Source organism: Salvelinus fontinalis, chromosome 1 (assembly GCF_029448725.1).
Source record: "Salvelinus fontinalis isolate EN_2023a chromosome 1, ASM2944872v1, whole genome shotgun sequence".
NCBI lineage: Eukaryota > Metazoa > Chordata > Actinopteri > Salmoniformes > Salmonidae > Salvelinus > Salvelinus fontinalis.
Window position 1 is genome coordinate 55,697,114 of NC_074665.1, and position 23,650 is coordinate 55,720,763.

At 42.6% G+C, this 23,650-nt stretch overlaps 2 protein-coding genes across 2 annotated transcripts in view; one reads left to right on the top strand and one right to left on the bottom strand.

Moving 5' to 3' along the window:
* LOC129858182 (phytanoyl-CoA hydroxylase-interacting protein-like) overlaps positions 1 to 6,061 on the top strand; it is a 41,500-nt gene extending 35,439 nt beyond the window's left edge. Inside the window, exon 5 of the mRNA XM_055927212.1 lies at positions 3,022 to 6,061. Within this exon, the coding sequence (XP_055783187.1) occupies positions 3,022 to 3,559 (538 nt within the window). The 3' untranslated portion in view covers positions 3,560 to 6,061. The remainder of the gene's footprint in view (positions 1 to 3,021) is intronic.
* Positions 4,552 to 22,947, bottom strand: fam13c (family with sequence similarity 13 member C). The gene is made up of 10 exons (XM_055927189.1): positions 22,237 to 22,947; positions 21,540 to 21,753; positions 21,205 to 21,346; positions 18,868 to 18,949; positions 18,401 to 18,606; positions 18,137 to 18,220; positions 17,910 to 18,017; positions 6,299 to 6,501; positions 6,083 to 6,184; positions 4,552 to 5,492 (listed from the first exon to the last, which is right to left on the bottom strand). Exons 1-10 carry the CDS (start codon positions 22,427 to 22,429, stop codon positions 5,369 to 5,371), a joined length of 1,458 nt encoding a protein of 485 aa, XP_055783164.1. The 5' UTR covers positions 22,430 to 22,947; the 3' UTR covers positions 4,552 to 5,368.
* Positions 22,948 to 23,650: the final 703 nt, after the last annotated feature.

The following is a 23,650-nucleotide window of genomic DNA, read 5'->3' on the forward strand; positions in this document are numbered from 1 at the left end:
AATTAATAGAACTGCATGAAATTAGTTCTAAAGTTGCTAAATCTTCTCTCCTCCCCATGGAAAAATGCGTAGAATTGCAGGAAATTAACACTAAAATGTTTTTTTTTCTTCTCTCTGTTAAGAGGGGGGCAGCTAAAATGTTTTGCTTGCAAGGTCCCCAAAAGGCTAAGGCCGCCTCTGACTGCGTGTGTGGGTATGGATGTGGGTATGCAGACCCGCGAGCCACTGTGGCCCCTCACGATGAGTTCTGATTTTTTGTGGCCCCCATTAAAGTTGCCCAAGCTCAACAGAAGGGTATTATTGCAAAAGAAATGTTGACAGAAATCGTATTAGTTCTCCAAATCCATTCATAAACTCTGCTACATTGCATTATACAAAAAGTAAAGTACCCTGGTTAGCAGATTATAGTTCAGTAACATAACAGTTCTGAAATCAATTTACTTGTAGTTTTTTCTCCATTCTGAACTAGAAGGGTAACATGGTCACAAAACCTCCAAATTACTATTTTACAAAACAGCAGCTTACACAAGCTAAGAATAACATTTTTTAAAAATAAAAAAAAATAAAAATGTTTTCCATTTGCGCATATGCTGGAACAAATTACCTTCCCAATGACCACATGCATTGGATTTGGATTAATTTTTCCAAATAATTTCAAACCTACCGCTGTAATTGCTGGAATAAATGAAGAAAAAGCATTGTGCTCGGAGAAGCAAAGCCTTTTAAAGTATATTCTGAAGAAAGAGGAATCGGAGTGTGTAGCAAACACCTGGCAGACTAACATGACTGGAAAGCAAGATAGGGAGAGAGAGAAACGGAGTGAACGAGACTGAGAGGAGATGAGTCTGTTGTGTTTTAAAATGTTTGCTGATGTGTCTTAAGTGATTATGTATTTTGGGGGGAGGAGCAGATATTTCTGCTCTCTAGTTTTATCTTCTCTGATTTTCATTTCTCTGTGGTGTAGCATCGTGAAGGACCGTAAAATGAGGCCTTTGCTATGATGACCCGGGTGGGACCTGAATAATTTGATAATTACCATGACAGAGACAATTATGGTTATCATGATAACCTTTTAAAGTGTTACCAATGTAATTACACCAATAATTGAAGCATTTGGAGCTCGGATTTGCATCGTAGGAGATCTGACTGCCAATTTATACGTTCCTCAGGAGCACTGTGCTTTTTTCAAGTTTCTACTATTCATTTGTTGGCATCCAGAGATCTTTCCGAATACAATCCGTGTGTCTGTTGTTTTTTCTGAGTTCTGTCTAGTGCAAAGGAAGGCGTCTGTTTACCAAGCAGAAAACTGAGGAGCAATTTGCATTAACTAGGGGCTGGATTCTATCCGTATCACGGATGTATCGTGGAAGATCTGTGTTAAAATGTAAAGGTATTGTCAATTGAGCTGACATGTGCAGTGTTTACTGTGAATGCAGTATCCGCGAACGCAGGAACATTGCCTTTAAATTTTAATTGAGCTATAACGCAGATCTTCCGTGATACTTCTGTGATAAGAATTGAATTCAGCCCTAGATTACATTTATCAGGGGCTCGATTCAATCCGTTGTGCTGAAGATCTGAGATACAGCGAGATATACATTTTAAGGGGACTGCATTCAGTAAACACAGCATATGTCGGCTTAAATCTGAAATTACCATGACATTTCATCGTGCTAGAAACACTGAATTTTTATGATATGGATTGAATCAAGCCCTAGCTCTGTCTTTTTACTCATTGTTTCCGAAATGGAGCCTTTCTGAGAACTTTTTAATTTTTAATTTCACTTTTATTTAACCAGGTAGGCTAGTTGAGAATAAGTTCTCATTTACAACTGCGACCTGGCCAAGATAAAGCAAAGCAGTGTGACACAGACAACAACACAGAGTTACACATGGAATAAACAATAAACAAGCCAATAACACAATAAACAAGTCAATGACACAGTAGAAAAATATATATAGAAAGTCTATATACAGTGTGTGCAAAAGGCATGAGGAGGTAGGCAATAAATAGGCCATAGGAGTGAATAATTATGATGATGTGCAAGTAGAGATATTGGTGTGCAAAAGAGCAGAAAAGTTAATAAAAACAGTATGGGGATGAGGTATGTAGATTGGGTGGGCTATTTACAGATGAACTATGTACAGCTGCAGCGATCGGTTAGCTGCTCAGATAGCTGATGTTTAAAGTTGGTGAGGGAAATAAAAGTCTCCAACTTCAGCGATTTTTGCAATTCGTTCCAGTCACTGGCAGCAGAGAACTGGAAGGAAAGGCTGCCAGATGAGGTGTTGGCTTTAGGGATGATCAGTGAGATATACCTGCTGGAACGTGTGCTACGGGTGGGTGTTGTTATCGTGACCAGTGAACTGAGATAAGGCAGAGCTTTACCTAGCAGAGACGTATAGATGACCTGGAGCCAGAGGGTCTGGCGACGAATATGTAGCGAGGGCCAGCCGACTAGAGCATACAGGTCGCAGTGGTGGGTGATATAAGGTGATTTGGTAACAAAACGGATGGCACTGTGATAGACTGCATCCAGTTTGCAGAGTAGAGTATTGGAAGCTATTTTGTAGATGACATCGCCGAAGTCGAGGATCGGTAGGATAGTCAATTTTACTAGGGTAAGTTTGGCGGCGTGAGTGAAGGAGGCTTTGTTGCAAAATAGAAAGCTGATTCTAGATTTGATTTTGGATTGGAAATGTTTAATATGAGTCTGGGAGGAGAGTTTACAGTCTAACCAGACACCTAGGTATTTATAGTTGTCCACATATTCTAGGTCGGAACCGTCTAGGGTGGTGATGCTAGTCGGGCGGGCGGGTGCGGGCAGCGAACGGTTGAAAAGCATGCATTTGGTTTTACTAGCGTTTAAGAGCAGTTGGAACTTGTTTGCATTATCAAGAGACACATCGACAAGCTTTTCATAGGATCCAATTACTACCCTAATCCCTGGTTGTATTGATGATGCATTGTAATCTATGGTATAGTGAATACTCAGAAAGTTGTCCATGTTTCCTCTCCAGGGAGGTGCATGGGAACCGCATGCTGCCAGCTGTGAAGGACAACAGTGGAAGCCACGGCTCACCTATCAGCGGAAAGCTGGAGGGCCTCTACTTCAGCTGCAACACAGAGTTCAACACAGGCAAGCCCCCCCAGGACTCCCCCTACGGCCGCACACGCTTTGAGATCCAGGCTGAGACCCTGTTCAACCCCAAGACTAATCTCTACTTTGGGGACTTCTACTGCATGTATACAGCCTACCACTACGTCATACTGGTGCTGGCACCTCAGGGCTCGCCCGGCGATGACTTCTGTAAGGCAAGGCTGCAAGCGCTCGACGTCACCAACAACCACTTCCTGACGTGCACGTTGGACGAGGACGGGGCATTGGTGTTCCGGCACGCCCAGGATGTGATCCTGGAGGTGATTTACACGGAGCCCGTCGACCTGGCGCTGGGCACGGTGGCAGAGATCAGCGGGCACCAGCTTATGAGCCTTTCTACTGTCAACGCCAAGAAGGACCCCAGCTGCAAGACCTGCAACATCAGCGTGGGACGCTAGTGGGAGACTGGACTGGACCTGTGCTACACACACACATGTAACCCCAACCTTTACACACCTCTATATCCACAAAGAACCACCCTCCCAAAAGAAGAACAGTGCAAAAGAGGGACCCAGACTGTGAAAGAAATGTAACAACAGGGTGCGGTGCTAGAATTCACAATCCAATAGCATACACACACACACACACACACACACACACACACACACACACACACACACACACACACACACACACACACACACACACACACACACACACATACACATACACATACACATACACATACACATAAACAAAACACATCATCCATAACCCTTTACATCCTCAAAGGACCACCCTCCCAAAAGTGTGGAACTCTATTCCAGCCTCCCGTCAACCCCATGAGAAGAGAAACAATGCAAAAGAGGGAGGAGCCCCAACTGAAAGATCTACAGCTTAAGTGTGGGACCCTAACAACCCTTTGTCAGCATCATCCAAACCGGCTAGCCAACACTGGTCAATTAACTGACTGATCCCTTTAAATGTTCTAACCAAACGTTCATTGTTGCCTGCATTTATTCACACAGCTTTTCTCATAGATTTTCCCTCCTGTTGTTTTTCAAACATCTCCTTCTCCCTTTGACCTTTTCTGTTCACTTCAGTCCAGGTAGACAGGTGGTTGTGTTCCTCTTTTTCTGTCTCTTCTGGAAGGTGTTAGTTTGGTTTCAAATCAAACAGATCCAAGTTACTCCATACCTCCCTCTATTGGCAGAGACTGGTACTAATTTAGGGCTGCAGTGTCATCATCTTTATGCCAAAGGTAACACAAATGGAAATAACTTGCTGTAGAATAACAATACTAATGCAACAGGCACTAAAAAGCAAATTAACTCTGAGATCAACTTGGTAACTACTACTTGGTAGCCTTTAAGAGCATGATGCTGTCAACTGAAATGTTATGTTTTATTTATTCTAGTTATAAGGAAACCATAAACTGTGTTTAGCAAAGTAAATGTGAAAATATTTATTTTTTACTGATATATATAGAAACCAGAAGTGCACAATGTCAAGAGATCTGATCATAGTAAAGATGGGCATTTTGGAATGAAAAACACATTTGGCTGCAGGAGTAACTTTCCCTATGCCAACAATCACACATTTTTTTCAAGGTAATGTATAACTTGAATTGCCACAATGCATCATGTCAACTATTAACTAAAACATATCATAGTACAATGTGGGACTGAAAACGGATTGACATACACAAACATTCTACAGGATTGTCGGATTGTATATTTGGATGACATATCCTCCTTGCCAAGATTGCACTTTTCAAAGTGCCACATTTGAACATAGTACACCACCTGTTATACTGAGAATAGTTTTGCGAGAAGAAAATGCAAGTAACAATAGTGTCATAAAATAGCTTAGAAATTGATAACATGTATCTAACATCAACCGTGTTATATTTGTTCTCTTTGTTTCCTTAAAATTAAACTGTTACACTCGCTACATCAGTTGCATAAAATATTATAATTCCATCAGTTGCATAAAATATCATTCGTTATCATAAATAACAAAGTACTTGTTAAGGGACAAAAAATTGCTGGATGTCGCCCAGCAACTCTTGAATCATCTTGCCATCACTCTTAACCAAAGTGAGAGTCAGTCAACATCAAAGTAATTTAAAGTGCATCACCATGTAACCATGGCATGAAACATGACAAGAAGTACCGGTATTTCACTTTGAAAATTGTTCTGAAAATAAAGGTCCTATAAATGAGTAAAAAAGTGTTTCAAAATAAAAGTCCCACTGTGAAGGAGGCTTAGACAGTCTTGTAAGTATCCTGTTTACTGAGCAGGGCTTCCAGTAAGTGGAGTTTAGCTTTTAGGTTCTTGTACTCGCAGTACTCCTCTGCCATGGGCCCGCGGTCCTCTTTCTGGGCATTCCTTTAAAGATGAGGAAGAGAAACATACTAACTTAACATTTTAGACAAGCTGCAGCTTCCTTTACTGGTATAGTCCTTGTGTTGCCTTATTCAGATAACATTGTACAGTAAGTATTGTAATTAAAGCATTGTATTTTAGGGCTCTATTCAATCTGCATCATGAAAATTCAGCTTTACAGCGTGATTGAAATTTAAAGGAAATGTTCCCGCTTAAGTGGAGAATGCATTCATGGTAAACGCTGCTTATGTCGGCTCAATCGGAAATGACCTTTACATTTCTATTGGGGAATCTGTAATGCTTCAGTGTTACAGATTGAATAGAGCCCTACTTAAAAAAACAGCTACATGTACAAAATATGTGTATACTGTAGTTCAGAGCAGTTGTCTATCTCTCCGTCTCTCTCCTGAGTACTTCAATGTGTCGTATTAACGTGAGTGTGCATCACGCTGTTGTATCATTCTGCTGAATTCTTTTGGTGGATGTTTTATTTTATTTTTCACAAGGCATTGTTGAACTATGGATACCAAATGTTCCAGTTTGTTAAAAGAAAATTAAAGAAAAAGCAAACAGTGAAGTGTAACGAGTATTACCTGCCGGTCTGTGTGTAGAAGTGGTCCTCAAAGTCTCGGAGTACTGAACGGAGTCTCTTCTTCTCTGCTCGTGTCACCCTCAGCTGCTCCAGTAACTCTGATCTACAGTACAGTAGGAGGGGTCACAAAGAGGAGTGAGACAAGAATACATACAGCAAGGTCTCACTCCCAAATTAATCTCTATGCACTAGCAAGAGAAGTTAACCAGGGGCATACCTTGATGCCTCGTGCAGTGTTGCTGTGGTGACGCTGGGTGGCTGTAGACTTTTGATCTCCTCCAGAGGTGACACAAGAGGTGTGTTGGCTACCTCATTATGCGGTAGACACAGTGACTCTTCTGAAGACACACAGTGCAACGCTGTATGAGGTAGACAGGGGCTGTCCTTCACATACTCTTCATCAGAACACTCCTCTTCTTCCTGTAGGGAATCAGAGCACAGAGGCTGTAGAATAATAGTGAAGACATCAAAACTATGAAATAACAAATATGGAATTATGTAGTAACCAAAAAGTGATAAACAAATTCTTCAAAGTAGCCACCCTTTGCCTGATGACAGCTTTGTACACTCTTGGCATTCTCTCAACCAGCTTCATGAGGTAGTCACCTGGAATCTATTTAAATTAACACGTGTGCCTTGTTAAGTTCATTTGTGGAATTTCTTTCCTTCTTAATATATTTGAGCCAATCAGTTGTGTTGTGACAAGGTAGGGGTGGTATACAGAAGATAGCCCTATTTGGTAAAAGACCAAGTCCATCTTTTGGCAAGAACAGCTCAAATAAGCAAAAAGAAATGACAGTCCATCATTACTTTAAGACATGAAGGTCAGTCAATTTCAAGAACTTTGAAAGTTTCTTCAAGTGCAGTCGCTAAAACCATCAAGCGCTATGATGAAACTGACTCTCATGAGGACCGCCACAGGAAAGGAAAACCCAGAGTTACCGCTGCTGCAGGGGATAAGTTCATTAGAGTTAACAGCCTCAGAAATTGCAGACCAAAAAAATGCTTCACAGAGTTCAAGTAACAGACACATCTCAACATCAACTGTTCAGGGGAGACTGCGTGAATCAGGCCTTCATAGTCGAAGAAACCACTACTAAAGGACACCAATAATAAGAAGTGTCCTTTAGTAGTGGTTTCTTCGACCATGAAGGCCTGATTCACGCAGTCTCCTCTGAACAGTTGATGTTGAGATGTGTCTGTTACTTGAACTCTGTGAAGCATTTTTTGGGGCTGCAATTTCTGAGGCTGGTAACTCTAATGAACTTATCCTCTGCTTGGGCCAAGAAACACGAGCAATGGATATTACACTGGTGGAAATCTGTCCTTTGGTCTGATGAGTCCAAATCTGAGATGTTTAGTTCCAACCGCCATGTCTTTGTGAGAGGCAGAGTAGGTGAAAGGATGATCTCCGCATATGTGGTTCCCACCGTGAAGCATGGAGGAGGAGGTGTGAGGGTGTGGGGATGCTTTGTGGTGACACTGTCTGTGATTTATTTAGAATTCACGGTACACTTAACCAGAATGGCTACCACAGCATTCTGCAGCAATACGCCATCCCATCTGGTTTGGGCTTAGTGGGACTATCATTTGTTTTTCAACAGGACAATGACCCAACACACCTCAAGGTGTGTAAGGGATATTTGACCAAGAAGGAGAGTGATGGAGTGCTGTATCAGATGACCTAGCCTCCACAATCACCCAACCTCAACCCAATTGAGATGGTTTGGGATGAGTTAGACCACAGAGTGAAGGAAAAGCAGCCAACAAGTGCTCAGCATATGTAGGAACTCCTTCAAGACTGTTGGAAAATAATTCCTCATGAAGCTGGTTGAGAGAATTCCAAGTGTGCAAAGCTGTCATCAAGGCAAAGGGTGGCTACTTTGAAGATTCACAAATATGAAATATATTTTGATTTGTCTAACACTTTTTTGGTTACTACATGAATCCATATGTGTTATGGAATATAGAAAATCCCTTGAATGAGTTGGTGTGTCCAAACTTGACTGGTACTGTATATAGTTTTGTATTATTTTTTTAATCTTTCACAATCTTTCACTGGGCCTTTATTATTCCTGTATTATAGCCTTCTATAGCATAGCCCAAATGTAAAACATAGCAATATATCTCAGTTTATTGCATAAATTGTGAATGCATTGGATTGCAATGCTGGTGCGGTAAAATAATCCAGTCCAGTTTATTGAATTACAGTGTAGACTAATCCATAGGCTATGACAATGTACATGGAGAAGGATGCTAAAACGTGGTCAGTGGCAGATCAAAATAGCAGGTGAATGGAGGAGTTGTCCATGGTGCTGTCATTCTAGGTCCTTTATTACCCTGTTCATAATGAGCATGGGGCGGTTGCATTTTGGTTTCTGCTCAGATGGATGAAGCCAGCAGGGAACACATACAGACACCACCGGTTACAGACCTACCAAAGATCTTACTTGCAGTGGTGTATTGCAATTTTTTTTTAGATGAGAGAGCGCAAAAAAATATGTAAATGACATCAACATTTCCTCAATCAAAGTTTGTACTGACAGATGTAGCCTATTGAATAGCCTATCATGGCACTTCAGCCCTGTTCCTGAAGTGCTACTGTCCGGTAGGGTTTCACTACAACCCCAGTTGTAACTAACTCGATTAATCTTATCAACCAGCTAATTATTAGAATCAGGTGTCCTAAAATCGACTTGAAAATGAAAACCTACAGGATGGTAGCTCTCCAGGAACAGGGTTGGAGAGCCCTGTTATAAAAAAAAATGATGCCTAAAATGCATCCTCCAATTGCAACTTTCGCCTATGCCCACACATATTGTCTCAAGAAAATGTTATATTTTTAATACCCTCAAACACCAAGTTAGGCATACCTAATTTCTAAATAGGCCATCATCACTGTCAATCATGAATTTTAATTATTCAAGTTTTACTGGTGAAACTGCATCTCCATGCCAATAATTTGATTGATCTCAATCAGTTTCATGGGAATAGCCTATGCATTTCAATCTTCTTGAATGTCACGTTGCTAAAATGAATGCCGAGATGCTGAGTCAATTGGAAGTGTACCTGTGGATGTATTTCAAGGCCTACCTTCAAACTCAGTGCCTCTTTGCTTGACATCATGGGAAAAGAAATCAGCCAAGACCTCAGAAAAATAATTGTATTCCTTCACAAATCACAAGGTACCATGATCATCTGCACAAACAATAGTACGCAAGTATAAACACCATGGGACCACGCAGCCGTCATAACGCTCAGGAAGGAGATGAGTTCTGTCTCCTAGAGCTGAACGTACTTTGGTGCGAAAAGTGCAAATCAATCCCAGAACAACAGCAATGGACCTTGTGCTGGAGGAAACAGGTACAAAAGTATCTATATCCACAGTAAAATGAGTCCTATATCGACATAAACTGAAAGGCCGCTCAGCAAGGAAGAAGCCACTGCTTCAAAGCCGCCATTAAAAAAAAGCCAGACTACGGTTTGAAACTGCACATGATAATATTTTTTGGAGAAATGTTCTCTGGTCTGATGGAACAAAAATAGAACTGTTTGGCCATAATGACCATCGTTATGTTTGGAGGAAAAAGGGGGGAGACTTGCAAGCCGAAGAACACCATCCCAACCGTGAAGCACGGGGGTGGCAGCATCATGTTGTGGCGGTGCTTTGCTGCAGGAAGGACTGGGGCACTTCACAAAATAGATGGCATCATGAGAATGGAAAATGATGTGGATATATTGAAGCAACATCTCAAGACATCAGGTTATAAAGTTAAAGCTTGGTCGCAAATGGGTCTTCCAAATGGACAATGACCCCAAGCATACTTCCAAAGTTGTGGCAAAATGGCTTAAGGACAACAAATTCAAGGTATTGGAGAGGCCATCACAAAGCCCTGACCTCAATTCTATTGAAGATATGTGGGCAGAACTGAAAAAGTGCGTGCGAGAAAGGAGGCCTACAAACCTGACTCTGTTACACCCGCTCTGTCAGGAGGAATGGGCCAAAATTCCCCCAACTTATTGTGGGAAGCTTGTGGAAGGCTACCCGAAACGTTTGACCCAAGTTAAACAATTTAAAGGCAATGCTATCAAATACTAATTGAGTGTATGTAAACTTCTGACCCTCTGGGAATGCGATGAAAGAAATAGAAGCTGAAGTAAATCATTCTCTCTACTATTATTCTGACATTTCACATTCTTAAAATGAAGTGGTGATCCTAACTGACCTAAGACAGGGAACCTTTACTAGGAATAAATGTCAGGAATTGTGAAAAACTGAGTTTAAATGTATTTGGCTAAAGTGTATGTAAACTTCAGACTTCAACTTTAGGTGTTTTTCGGTGTAACAGTAATGTTAAAGGCCAGCTATGCTATTCGGTTCAGTTGTATAAAATACAAGACATTGATTCAGCTTTGACCTAACTTTACTAAACGGGCACCATTGTGAGAAGTGATAATTTATAATAATAATAGTAATGATGAGTAGGACTATTAGGCGTAGGCAACATAACTTGATAAGTGTTATTGTAAATGATTGGAGCGCTCTTTGTGGTTGTAAAAGGACAGCGCTAAATAAACATTGATTTGATTAGTTTGAACACATGGTTACAATATACCCTATTACAGAATAAAAGAAAACAAAGGCCAGAACTATCAACTTATATAATTTATTTGCAAAAATTTAATCATCAAATCAATTGACCAAGTAGTGAACAGAAATCATTACTACGTAAAATTGCAAGAAATGTGTTTTAAAACGGCCATACAGTCCACATTTTGGTGTGGTGTATTCATTCAATAAACCTAAATGCATTATTATCTCCAACTTGGCCTAATTCACATTTCCAATTTCCCACCCTGAAATAGCCTACCCTAAAAGGCCCTGTGTCTCAACCAATAGTCAATATAGGCTAAAGATCCCAAGCAGGGCTACAGCAACACCCAGAGAGGGTCAGGCTCTTGGGCTTTACGGTGGCCACTCTGGGTGTCCTCAGCAGAACGGTGTTGCTGTATCTAAGTGGTCACATACAGTGCATTCAGAAAGTATTCAGACCCCTTGACATTTTCTACATTTTGTTACTTTACAGTCTTACTCTTAAATGGATTAAATAATTTTTCCCTCATCAATCTACACACAATACCCCATAATGACAAAGTCAAAACAAGTTTTTAGACATTTTTGCAAATTAATTAAAAGTAAAAACAGAAATACCTTATTTACATAAGTAATCAGACTCTTTGCTATGATACTCGTAATTGAGCTCAAGTGCATCCTGTTTCCATTGGTCATCCTTTAGATGTTTCTACAGCTTGAATGGAGTCAACCTGTGGACAATTCTATTGATTGGACATGATTTGGAAAGGCTCACACCTGTCTATATAAATTTCCACAGTTGACAGTGCATGTCAGAGCAAAAACCAAGCCATGAGGTCGAAGAAATTGTCCGTAGAGCTCCATGACAGGATTGTGTCGAGGCACAGATCTGGGGAAGGGTACCAAACAAATTCTGCAGCATTGAAGGTCCCAAGAACACAGAGGCATCCATCATTCTTCAATGGAAGAAGTTTGGAACCACCAAGGCTCTTCCTAGAGCTGGCAGCCCTGCCAAAATGAGAAATCGAGGGAGAAGGGCCTTGGTCAGGAAGGTGACCAAGAACCCGATGGTCACTCTGACAGAGCTTCAGAATTCCTCTGTGGAGATGGGTGAACCTTGCAGAAATAACACCATCTCTGCAGCACTCCACCAATCAGATCTATATGATAGAGTGACCAGTAAAAGGCAAATGACAGCCCGCTTGGAGTTTGCCAAAAGGCACCTAAAAGATTCTCAGATCAGGAGAAACAAGATTCTCTGGTCTGATGAAACCACGTCTGGAGGAAACCCGGGCACCATCCCTTCGGTGAAGCTTGGTGGTGGCAGCATCATGCTGTGGGGATGTTTTTCAGCGACAGGTACTGAGAGACTAGTCAGGATCGAGGGAAAGATGAACGGAGCAAAGTATAGAGAGATTCTTGATGAAAACCTGCACAAGAGTGCTCAGGACCTCAGACTGGGGCAAAGGTCCAACTTTCAACAGGACAACGACCTTAAGCACACAGCCAGGACAACGCAGGAGTGGCTTCGGGACAAGTCTCTGAATGTCCTTGAGTGGCCAGGACAGAACTTGAACCCGATCGAACATCTCTGGAGAGAACTGAAAATAGCTGTACAGCGACGCTCCCTATCCAAGAAGAATGGGAGAAGAATGGGAGAAACTCCCCAAATACAGTTGTGCCAAGCTTGTAGCGTCATACCCAAGAAGACTCGAGGCTGTAATCACTGCTAAAGGTGCTTTAACAAAGTTTTATTTATTTTTTATTTATTTCAACTTTATTTAACCAGGTAGGCTAGTTGAGAACAAGTTCTCATTTACAACTGCGACCTGGCCAAGATAAAGCAAAGCAGTGCGACAAAAACAACAGAGTTACACATAAACAAATGTACAGTCAATACCACAATAGATTTTTTCTATGTACAGTGTGTGCAAATGTAGAAGAGTAGGGAGGTAAGGCAATAAATAGGCCATAGAGGCGAAATAGTTACAATTTAGCGTTTACACTGGAGTGATAGATGTGCAGATGATGATTTTCAAGTAGAGATACTGGGGTGCAAAAGAGCAAGAAGATAAATAACAATATGGGGTAGTTGGGTGTGCTATTTACAAATTGGCTGTATACAGGTACAGTGATCGGTAAACTGCTATGACAGCTGATGCTTAAAGTTAGAGAGGGAGATATAAGTCTCCAGCTTCAGTGATTTTTGTAATTCGTTCCAGTCATTGGCAACAGAGAACTGGAATGAAAGTTGGCCAAAGTAAGTGTTGGCTTTGGGGATGACCAGTGAAATATACCTGCTGGAGCACATGGGTGTTGCTATGGTGACCAGTGAGTTGAGATAAGGTGGGGCTTTACCTAGCAAAGACTTATAGAGGACCTGGAGCCAGTGGGTTTGGCGACGAATCTGTAGCGAGGGCCAGCCAACGAGAGTATACAGGTCGCAGAGGTGGGTAGTATATGGGGCTTTGGTGACAAAACGGATGGCACTGTGATAGACAACATCCAGTTTGCTGAGTAGAGTTTGAGGCTATTTTGTAAATGACATCGTCGAAGTCGAGGATCGGTAGGATAGTCAGTTTGACGAGGGTATGTTTGGCAGCTTGAGTGAAGAATGCTTTGTTGAGAAATAGGAAGCCGATTCTAGATTTAATTTTGGATTGAAGATACTTAATGTGAGTCTGGAAGGAGATTTTACAGTCTAACCAGACACCTAGGTATTTGTAGTTGTCCACATATTCTCGGTCAGAACCGTCCAGAGTAGTGATGCTAGTCGGGTGGGCGGGCGCGGGCAGCAATCGGTTGAAGAGCATGCAGTTACAACCAGAAATATGACTTTCCCGAAGCGGAGCCAGTGTTTTGCCTTCCACCCAATACAATGGATCTGATCCCAGCCGGCGACCCTAAGCGACACCGAAAAGGGGCAAACGAAGCGGCCTCCTGGTCAGGCTTCGGAGACGGGCACATCACACTCCACTCCCTAGCATACTACTCTCCAATGTCCAGTCTCTTGACAATAAGGTTGATGAAATCCGAGCACGGGTAACATTCCAGAGAGACATCAGAGATTGTAACGTTCTCTGCTTCATGGAAACATGGCTCACTCAAGAGACGCTAACGGAGTCGGTGCAGCCAGCTGGTTTCTTCACGCATCGTGCCGAAGGAAACAAACATCTTTCTGGTAAGAAGAGGGGCGGGGGTGTATGCCTTATTATTAACGAGAGGTGGTGTGATCATAACAACTTACAGGAACTCAAGACATTCTGTTCACCTGATCTAGAATTCCTCACAATCAAATGTCGACCGCATTATCTACCAAGGGAATTCTATTCGATTATAATCACAGCCGTATATATCCCCCCCCTCCCAAGCAGACACATCGATGGCCCTGAACGAACTTTATCTGACTCTTTGTAAACTGGAAACCACACACCCTGAGGCTGCATTCATCGTAGCTGGGGATTTTAACAAGGCTAATCTGAAAACAAAACTCCCTAAATTCAATCAGCATATCGATTGTGCTACCAGGGCTGGTAAAACCTTGGATCATTGTTATACTAACTTCCGCAACGCATATAAGGCCCTCCCCCGCCCTCCTTTCGGAAAAGCTGACCACGACTCCATTTTGTTGCTTCCAGCCTACAAACAGAAACTAAAACAACAAGCTCCTTCGCTCAGGTCTGTTCAACGCTGGTCCGACCAATCTGATTCCACGCTTCAAGACTGCTTCGCTCACGTGGATTGGGATTTGTTCCGCATTGCGTCCAACAACAATATTGACGAATACGCTGATTCGGTGAGCGAGTTCATTAGAAGGTGCATTGACGATGTCGTACCCACAGCAACGATTAAAACATTCCCAAACCAGAAACCGTGGATTGATGGCAGCATTCGCGTGAAACTGAAAGCGCGAACCACTGCTTTTAACCAGGGCAAGGTGACCGGAAACATGACCGAATACAAACAGTGTAGCTATTCCCTCCGCAAGGCAATTAAACAAGCTAAGTCCCAGTATAGAGACAAAGTAGAGTCGCAATTCAACAGCTCAGACACAAGAGGTATGTGGCAGGGTCTACAGTCAATCACGGATTACAAAAAGAAAACCAGCCCCGTTGCGGACCAGGATGTCTTGCTCCCAGACAGGCTAAATAACTTTTTTGCTCGCTTTGAGGACAATACAGTGCCACTGACACGGCCCGCTACCAAAACCTGTGGGCTCTCCTTCACTGCAGTCGAGGTGAGTAAAACATTTAAACGTATTAACCCTCGCAAGGCTGCAGGCCCAGACGGCATTCACAGCCTCGTCCTCAGAGCATGCGCAGACCACCTGGCTGGTGTGTTTAAGGACATATTCAATCAATCCTTATCCCAGTCTGCTGTTCGCACATGCTTCAAGATGGCCACCATTGTTCCTGTTCCCAAGAAAGCTAAGGTAACTGAGCTAAACGACTACCGCCCCGTAGCACTCACTTCCGTCATCATGAAGTGCTTTGAGAGACTAGTCAAGGACCATATCACCTCCACCCTACCTGACACCCTAGACCCACTCCAATTTGCTTACCGACCCAATAGGTCCACAGACGGCGCAATCGCAACCCCACTGCACACTGCCCTAACCCATCTGAACAAGAGGAATACCTATGTGAGAATGCTGTTCATCGACTACAGCTCAGCATTTAACACCATAGTACCCTCCAAACTCGTCATCAAGCTCGAGACCCTGGGTCTCGACCCCGCCCTGTGCAACTGGGTCCTGGACTTCCTGACGGGCCGCCCCCAGGTGGTGAGGATAGGTAACAACATCTCCACCCCGCTGATCCTCAACACCGGGGCCCCACAAGGGTGCGTTCTGAGCCCTCTCCTGTACTCCCTGTTCGCCCACGACTGCGTGGCCATGCACGCCTCCAACTCAATCATCAAGTTTGCGGACGACACTACAGTGGTAGGCTTGATTACCAACAACGACGAGACGGCCTACAGGGAGGAGGTGAGGGCCCTCGGAGTGTGGTGTCAGGAAAATAACCTCACACTCAACGTCAACAAAACAAAAGAGATGATTGTGGACTTCAGGAAACAGCAGAGGGAGCACCCCCCTATCCACATCGACGGGACAGTAGTGGAGAAGGTGGAAAATTTTAAGTTCCTCGGTGTACACATCACGGACAAACTGAATTGGTCCACCTACACAGACAGCGTTGTGAAGAAGGCGCAGCAGCGCCTCTTCAACCTCAGGAGGCTGAAGAAATTCGGCTTGTCACCAAAAGCACTCACAAACTTCTACAGATGCACAATCGAGAGCATCCTGTCGGGCTGTATCACCGCCTGCTACGGCAACTGCTCCGCCCACAACCGTAAGGCTCTCCAGAGGGTAGTGAGGTCTGCACAACGCATCACCGGGGGAAAACTACCCGCCCTCCAGGACACCTACACCACCCGATGTCACAGGAAGGCCAAAAAGATCATCAAGGACATCAACCACTCAAGCCACTATCTGTTCACCCCGCTATCATCCAGAAGGCGAGGTCACAACAGGTGCATCAAAGCAGGGACCGAGAGACTGAAAAACAGCTTCTATATCAAGGCCATCAGACTGTTAAACAGCCACCACTAACATTTAGTGGCAGCTGCCAACATACTGACTCAACTCCAGCCACTTTAATAATGGGAATTGATGGAAATTATGTAAAAATGTACCACTAGCCACTTTAAACAATGCCACTTAATATAATGCTTACATACCCTACATTACTCATCTCATATGTATATGTATATACTGTACTCTATATCATCTACTGCATCTTGCCATCTTTATGTAATACATGTATCACTAGCCACTTTAAACTATGCCACTTTATGTTTACATACCCTACATTACTCATCTCATATGTATATACTGTACTCTATACCATCTACTGCATCTTGCCTATGCCGTTCTGTACCATCACTCATTCATATATCTTTATGTACATATTCTTTATCCCTTTACACTTGTGTGTATAAGGTAGTAGTTGTGGAATTGTTAGGTTAGATTACTTGTTGGTTATTACTGCATTGTCGGAACTAGAAGCACAAGCATTTCGCTACACTCGCATTAACATCTTCTAACCATGTGTATGTGACAAATAAAAATTTGATTTTATTTTATTTAGTTTAGTTTTACTAGCATTTAAAAGCAGTTGAAGGCCACAGAAGGACTGTTGTATGGCATTGAAGCTCGTTTGGAGGTTTGTTAACACAGCGTCCAAAGAAGGGCTAGATGTATACAGAATGGTGTCATCTGCGTATAGGTGGATCAGAGAATCACCAGCAACAAGAGCGACATCATTGATATATACAGAGAAAAGAGTCGGCCCGAGAATTGAACCCTGTGGCACCCCATAGAGACTGCCAGAGGTCCGCACAACAGGCCCTCCGATTTGACACACTGAACTCTGTCTGAAAAGAAAAAGATGTTGGTGAACCAGGCGAGGCAGTCTTTTGAGAAACCAAGGCTATTGAGTCTGCCGATAAGAATGCGGTGGAAGTACTGAGTAAAGGGCCTGAATACTTTTGTAAATGTGATGTTTCAGTTTTTTATTTTTAATACATTTGCAAAATGTTCTACAAAACTGTTATTGCTTTGTCATTATGGGGTATTGTGTGTAGATTAATGAGGGGAAAAAAACAATTTAATCCAGTTTAGAATACGGCTGTAATGTAACAAAATGTGGAAAAAGTCAAGGAGTCTGAATACTTTCCGAATGCACTGTATCGTTCTGGGTTCCACGGCGCAAGAGCAGGTCGGTGGAGTTTTATGAACATCAAGGCAGACAGGTGATGATTTTTTTTTTTTATGTTCTGAAGTTGACAAGCCTCCAATGGGCCTCTGCATTGCACACATGTAGCCTGCAGTTCTTCATCATTCGCCAGAGAGAAGACAGGGAAGAAACCACCATTTACCTACCTGTAGGGTGCTGTAGCCTAGATATTTATTTGGTTTGTCATTCTATAATTTTCATGCAATTTTGTGGTAATTAAATATAATTTATTTTAGAGTTGATGAGAATACATTTTTCTGTGTATTCTCAAATTGAAAAAAGCTAAGGAGCTCCCCCAGCACTACACACCTGATTACATGTGAAGTTAGGGCAGCTGCACTGCACTATTTCATCAACAAAAAAAGCCACATCTCCTCACACAGCCCCACCCCCAAACTACTTGCGTGTGTTTGTGTATGTGTGTGAGAGAGACTTACTATGGTGGTGATGAAAGGGATGGTGGTAGAGGAACACAGGAGCTGCTGTTTGACCTGGCGGTAGCGATCATAGAAAGGCTTCATCAGAGTCTTCTCCTGCCTGGTGCTCTGAAAACACACACACACATACACAGTAAAAAACAAATATAATCATATTAAACATTACGGCTACTCATTCAGAAGATACACTAAAATAGACATTTACAAGGCACACTGGGCAGTCTTACCGGTCGTCCATGCAGGCTCTCAAAGTGGAGCAGACACTTCTGCAGGGTGACCTTCTCCACAGCCATCTGAGCCGGAGTCATCTCCTGGACCAGGAACCAACCAGTGGCAATACAGTCAGACACAAGGCCAAACCAATGAGTAATAGACCATAGCAGAGTTACACTGACAACTAATCAAGAGTAATCTTGGTATGAGAATAGGTCCTTTCATAACTATGTACATTTCCAGCGCATCACCTGGTAATTCACGATGTGTAGTTTTACCTTGATGTTATCTGGCAGTCCCTCCTGTCGTTTCTCCATCATTCTCGTGTTCAGGCTATCGACAGTCTCCTTCAGTGAGGGTTTGTTGTTACTGTTCTGGTAGTGCTCCACCGCCCCCTGGGGGTCTCTGGTGGACCTGCATGTAGCTGTGTTCAGTCCTCTCTGCTGCTCTCTGAGCCTCTCCACACACTGTTTCAGATTCAGCTCTACACATACACAGAGGTTCCATTTGACAATATAGAACACTCATACAAATATCAATATAGATTCAGAATGCATGTCCCTCCTGCCCAAATATATATATTTTGTAATGGCATAAATAATTATGAACATTTCCTTTCAAATAATAATGATACATTATACAGCCACCAAGATGGTGTCTTGGTGTTACATTCTTTCACTTTAGCTGCAGTTCACGCAGTTTTTTTTTTTTAAATGCCTCTGATTGCAACAAGTCAAGGACTTACCTTTGAGCTGCTTGCGAGACTTAGTGAGGTCTCGCATCAGTCTAGATATTTCTGGGTGGGCAGTCTTATCATTGTATGCTGGCTGCCACAGAAAAACAACACAAACCTCATGAATATATGACACATAGAAAGAGGTATATTCATATATGGCAAAATATATCCTATCATTATTATCAGTCCATAAACACTAGGTGGAGCTACACTAAATTCATGTGTTCTACTGGAACGAGAACTACAGCACTAGAAAAGACAGAAGTGTAATGTGGGAAAACATCCAGTAGGAGAACTCTTTGAATTGGATTATTCTGTTCCCAAACCATCAACTTTTTCCTAACGCTGTGTGCAGCTGGTGTTGGGCTGAGTTGGCATGTTAGAAAAGGAAACGGAAGTCGAGTCTGGTGAGAGACAGAGAGCGGTTTGAACCAGTCTAAACTGGCCTGGAAGAGAGAGAGGAGATATGACTGTCTGGCCTTGATTCTTTGACTCAGCAGGAGGAAATACATTCCTCCCACTGGGCACACCATGTTGTTTCAACGTGGGTAATTGGGTAATATTTGGCTGAGACGTTGATCGATGAGATTACAACCTGTATTCACCCACTCAAAAAGACAGACAAAAGTTAGTTGAATTTACAATGTGTTATTGATTTGCTGATTTTTTCCCAGAAAGAACTTCAGTTGTGTCAAATCGGATAAGATAAAGATATATATTGTAAACATGTAAACAGCAACATTCACACATGACAGATACACAAGACTGTCAGCTTTAATTTGAAGGTATTTTCATCCATCTCGGGTAAACCGTTTAGAAATTACAGCACGTTCTGTACACAGTCCTCCCATTTTAGGGGACCAAAAGTATTGGGAATAATGCACTTATTTGTGTATTAAACTAGTAAAAGGTTAAGTATTTGGTCCCATATTCATAACACACAATGGCTTCATCAAGCTTGTGACTCTACACATTTGTTAGATGCATTTGCTTTTTTGTTTTGGTTGTGTTTCAGATAATTGTGCGCCCAATAGAAATGAATGGTAAATAATGTACTGTGTCATTTTGGAGTCACTTTTATTGTAAATAAGAATATGTTTCTGAACACTTCTAAATTCATGTGGATGCTACCATGATTACAGAATAATCCTGAATGATTCGTGAATAATGATGAGTGAGGAAGTTAGACGCACAAATATCATACACCCCCAAAAATGCTAACTTCCCCTTTTATTGTAACTGCGAGAGGTTAGCTACAGTATTTGTGATATGTTGGATTCACGTCTTCATCTCGAACAAAAATCTAAGCTAAAGAGTAGGACTAAATCAAATCAAAATACAAATGCACTTAAATAATGTTTGATTTGATTTAGTCCTATTCTTTAAGTTACATTTTTGGTTGGGATAGAGACGTGAATCAAACATATCAATTATTATTTTGTAGAAAAACTGTCATTAAAGCCAGACTAAGTCAGTGGCATAGAACTATCAAAGCAGAAGATCCATCTCCTTCAAATGTTGATATTTGGTTGTGTTGACAACCAAACACAATTCAATATCACTAAATATCATTTCATTTGAAATCAACCAGAGCTTGAAACCCTAGGCCTGTTGTATTGTCTATTTTTAGTTGGGTTGAATTGAAACAATAGGTGTTGATGACTTTGCAAATGGTATCTATATAGGCCTAAATAGTATCATTGATGATATCTGAGTGATAATGTATAGTGACATTTCATTTGCTCTGTTAAAACTACACTGGAATGACGTCGATAGCAACAATGAATCTATTTAATTTTTAAGGGGAGCTCTCTCAACATTTATTCTCACGATAGCCCATTGGTAATAGTCTGTGAAAAATATCTAAGCAGGGCTGGTCTTGGTTAAAATCCTGGATGGGAGACCAAAGGGAAGCTATAGATAGATTCTCCAGTAGGAGGCGCTGCCTACCCTATTGTTTTATCCCCCTGATAGTAGATCTGACGTTGTTTTAATGGTACAAATTCAACATATTTTATACAAGGGTTGTCTATGTTGAAATGTGGTTACCATGATGACATAATCCTGTGGTTGAAATTTCACCATCAAAACAACAGTTGAGATTGATTACTTTTTCCAAATCCAATGTATTTTCCACGCAGATTCCACGTCACAATATGTTGACAAATTATGTTGAAACAACGTTTCTCTGCAGTTTGTGTCCAGTGGGCTTTGTCTTTATGAGACACTGTGTACTAAAGCTATCATCAGTCAAACCATGGATTTATTCAGAAACTAAAAGGTTGGCCTCTGGGCTATAATATGGCTGTAAATAAACATTGATGTTTGATGGTTTTACTGTCTCACCCTATAGTGTCTCTCTTGCTCAAAGCACTCCTCAAAATGTCTGATCCTCTTCCTCAGGTTCTGGATGTGTCTGTTTAGCATTGTGACTGATGGGGTCTTGATAGCTCCCTCTGCTGGTTCAGTCCTGACTGTGTAGTGAGCCCTGGTGAGGGAGAGCTAGAATGGTAAGTTTCCACATTTATCCATCACATACGCTTCCAAGACACACCCACTAATACACAACACACACTTAACCCCGCATAAACCTTGGACACACAAAGCTACATACTCTCTCCAACCGAATGCACACACAACAACCGAACACAAACACACAACACTTGAACACAGTCTCTTACATCCTGATGTATTGTGAGCAGGGTGGGGATGGGGCTGTTTCCGGGTCTGTGTTGAAGCGCTGGCCCTGGCTGAGGTTGTGGCAGCGGGGGGACGGTATGGGACAGTCACCAGCTGCGAGGCGATGGAGGAGAGGACTAGGACAAGGGGTCAGCAGACACTCACTGCTAGTCCCCTCAGAGAGAGACACGGGGGCCCTCTGGACTGAACTGGCTTCTGACAGAGAGCAGAGGGTGGAGGGAGAGAGACAACGGGGTCAAAGTACAGAAATTAAATGAAGACTAACAGGTTTGAAACTATAACAAAGCTAGTGGTGTAGTTGTGAACCTGTCCTACTAGTCAAAAACAACTAACTTCACTTCATATCCAGAACATACTCAAACGATATCTGCCCTTATACACACACTGCTCCTACTGTATCTATAGCATCCTGGTGCATCGTGACTTGATAAGCAAGCATGAGACATACCCACCCAAAGCTAACACTGATAAGAGCTTATATTACCCACTAAACATAAGACAGATGAAGAGACATATGATTGATTCACAAAAAAAGCACTAAGTATCAATCATAGTGTACAAGATATCACACAGTACGAGAATAACCAATCTGCTTACGAGGAGACGAGGGTTGAGATAGATAGGAGAGGAGGAAGAGATAAAAGAAAAGGAGGGATAGGGAAGGTGCTGTTCTCCTACCTGTCAGTGAAGTGCTGATGATGTCCTGGTCCTGTTTTGGGAGGGATTGGAGAGATGGGGTTAGGCTCTGGTAGTCATTGGTACAAGGGGGGAGTTCCAGGTCCTCCTGGGGGGTTCCGCGGGGCGAGGTGCACAGCTCAGCTTCCAGGGCTTGCTGCTTCAGGGAGGGGCTCTGGAAACAGAAGCAGAACATGTCTTCAGAATTAGGGGTCTGGAGAAGGTAAAACAGGGGTGCAGATCCCCTGTCTGGGGTGTAGAGGTTGAAGAAGTTGGGTGGCAAAATCCTGATGATGGCGTTAAGAGGGCTTGTCCTTAGGGAAAGTGATCTTGTGTTGTGTCCGTGTGCCCCACACCTCAGTTATAAAAGGGTGGCGTAAGACATGACGTTAGCAGTCACATAATGGGTCTTGTCTCGGCTCTGCTCTCCCCTAGGTTTCCTCAGACCTGGATCCACATGTGATCCCATTAGTTAGATCCCTGTGTGTGTGACAGCATACTCAGCTTCCTCAGAACGGTGAAATCCCTGTGTTCTGTAATTCTCATAGTATCACTGTTAGTGATTCAGTAGAATCCATGTGTGTCTGCACATATCTGTGTTTTCCCAGTTTTTCCAGTCTGTCTGCGTTCCCAGGGATGCTTCCGCTGCTCCGGCTCACCTCCACATGGATTATTCATAGCGTCAGGGCAACGTTCGGGAAAACCATGCGTGTGGGACTATGATGGGGAGGGGGGGGGGGGGTGGGGGTCTCCGTGGTAACGTTGTGAGGCTGAGCATTCTAATTGGAGAGCAGGAAGGCTGACGTTGTTAGCTCAGTGTAAGCCGCAGTAGGGGGTTGACATGGGTTGTTCTGTGAGCGTCCGAACTAGGATAAAATAGGTTTTGCTGCATAAATATGGGGTAGTCTGGGGGATAAAGGGTAAAGGGGGGCTCATTCAGTTTCGTTTGACATCATGATTTGGTGAGGCTATAGCCCCTCCCTCTCGCTGTTCATTCATTTAAAAAAACTGTGTGCGTCAGACAGGAGACAGAGGAAAGGGAGGGGGCTATTACTCACACACACGCACGTGCACACACACACACACAAACGCTAACCTGTATGAACGCACACACTAGCCATTAGCCAATGCAAATGTATTCCACTTCCCAAAATATTAAAATCAATACCGCAGTGTCAATAAAAATGACCCATATCTAAAATGAAACCATTGCCCCTGATTGGAATGCAATTAATGAATCACCATCTAATATGACAGCTGAAGTAAACGGTTCTTTTCTGGGCTGTTTATAACACTCATATATTGACATGTTTTTGCTGTTGTATTTGAGATAGCTAGACGGACGGACGGACGGACGGACAGAGAGACAGACAGACAGAGAGACAGACAGACAGACAGACAGACAGACAGACAGACA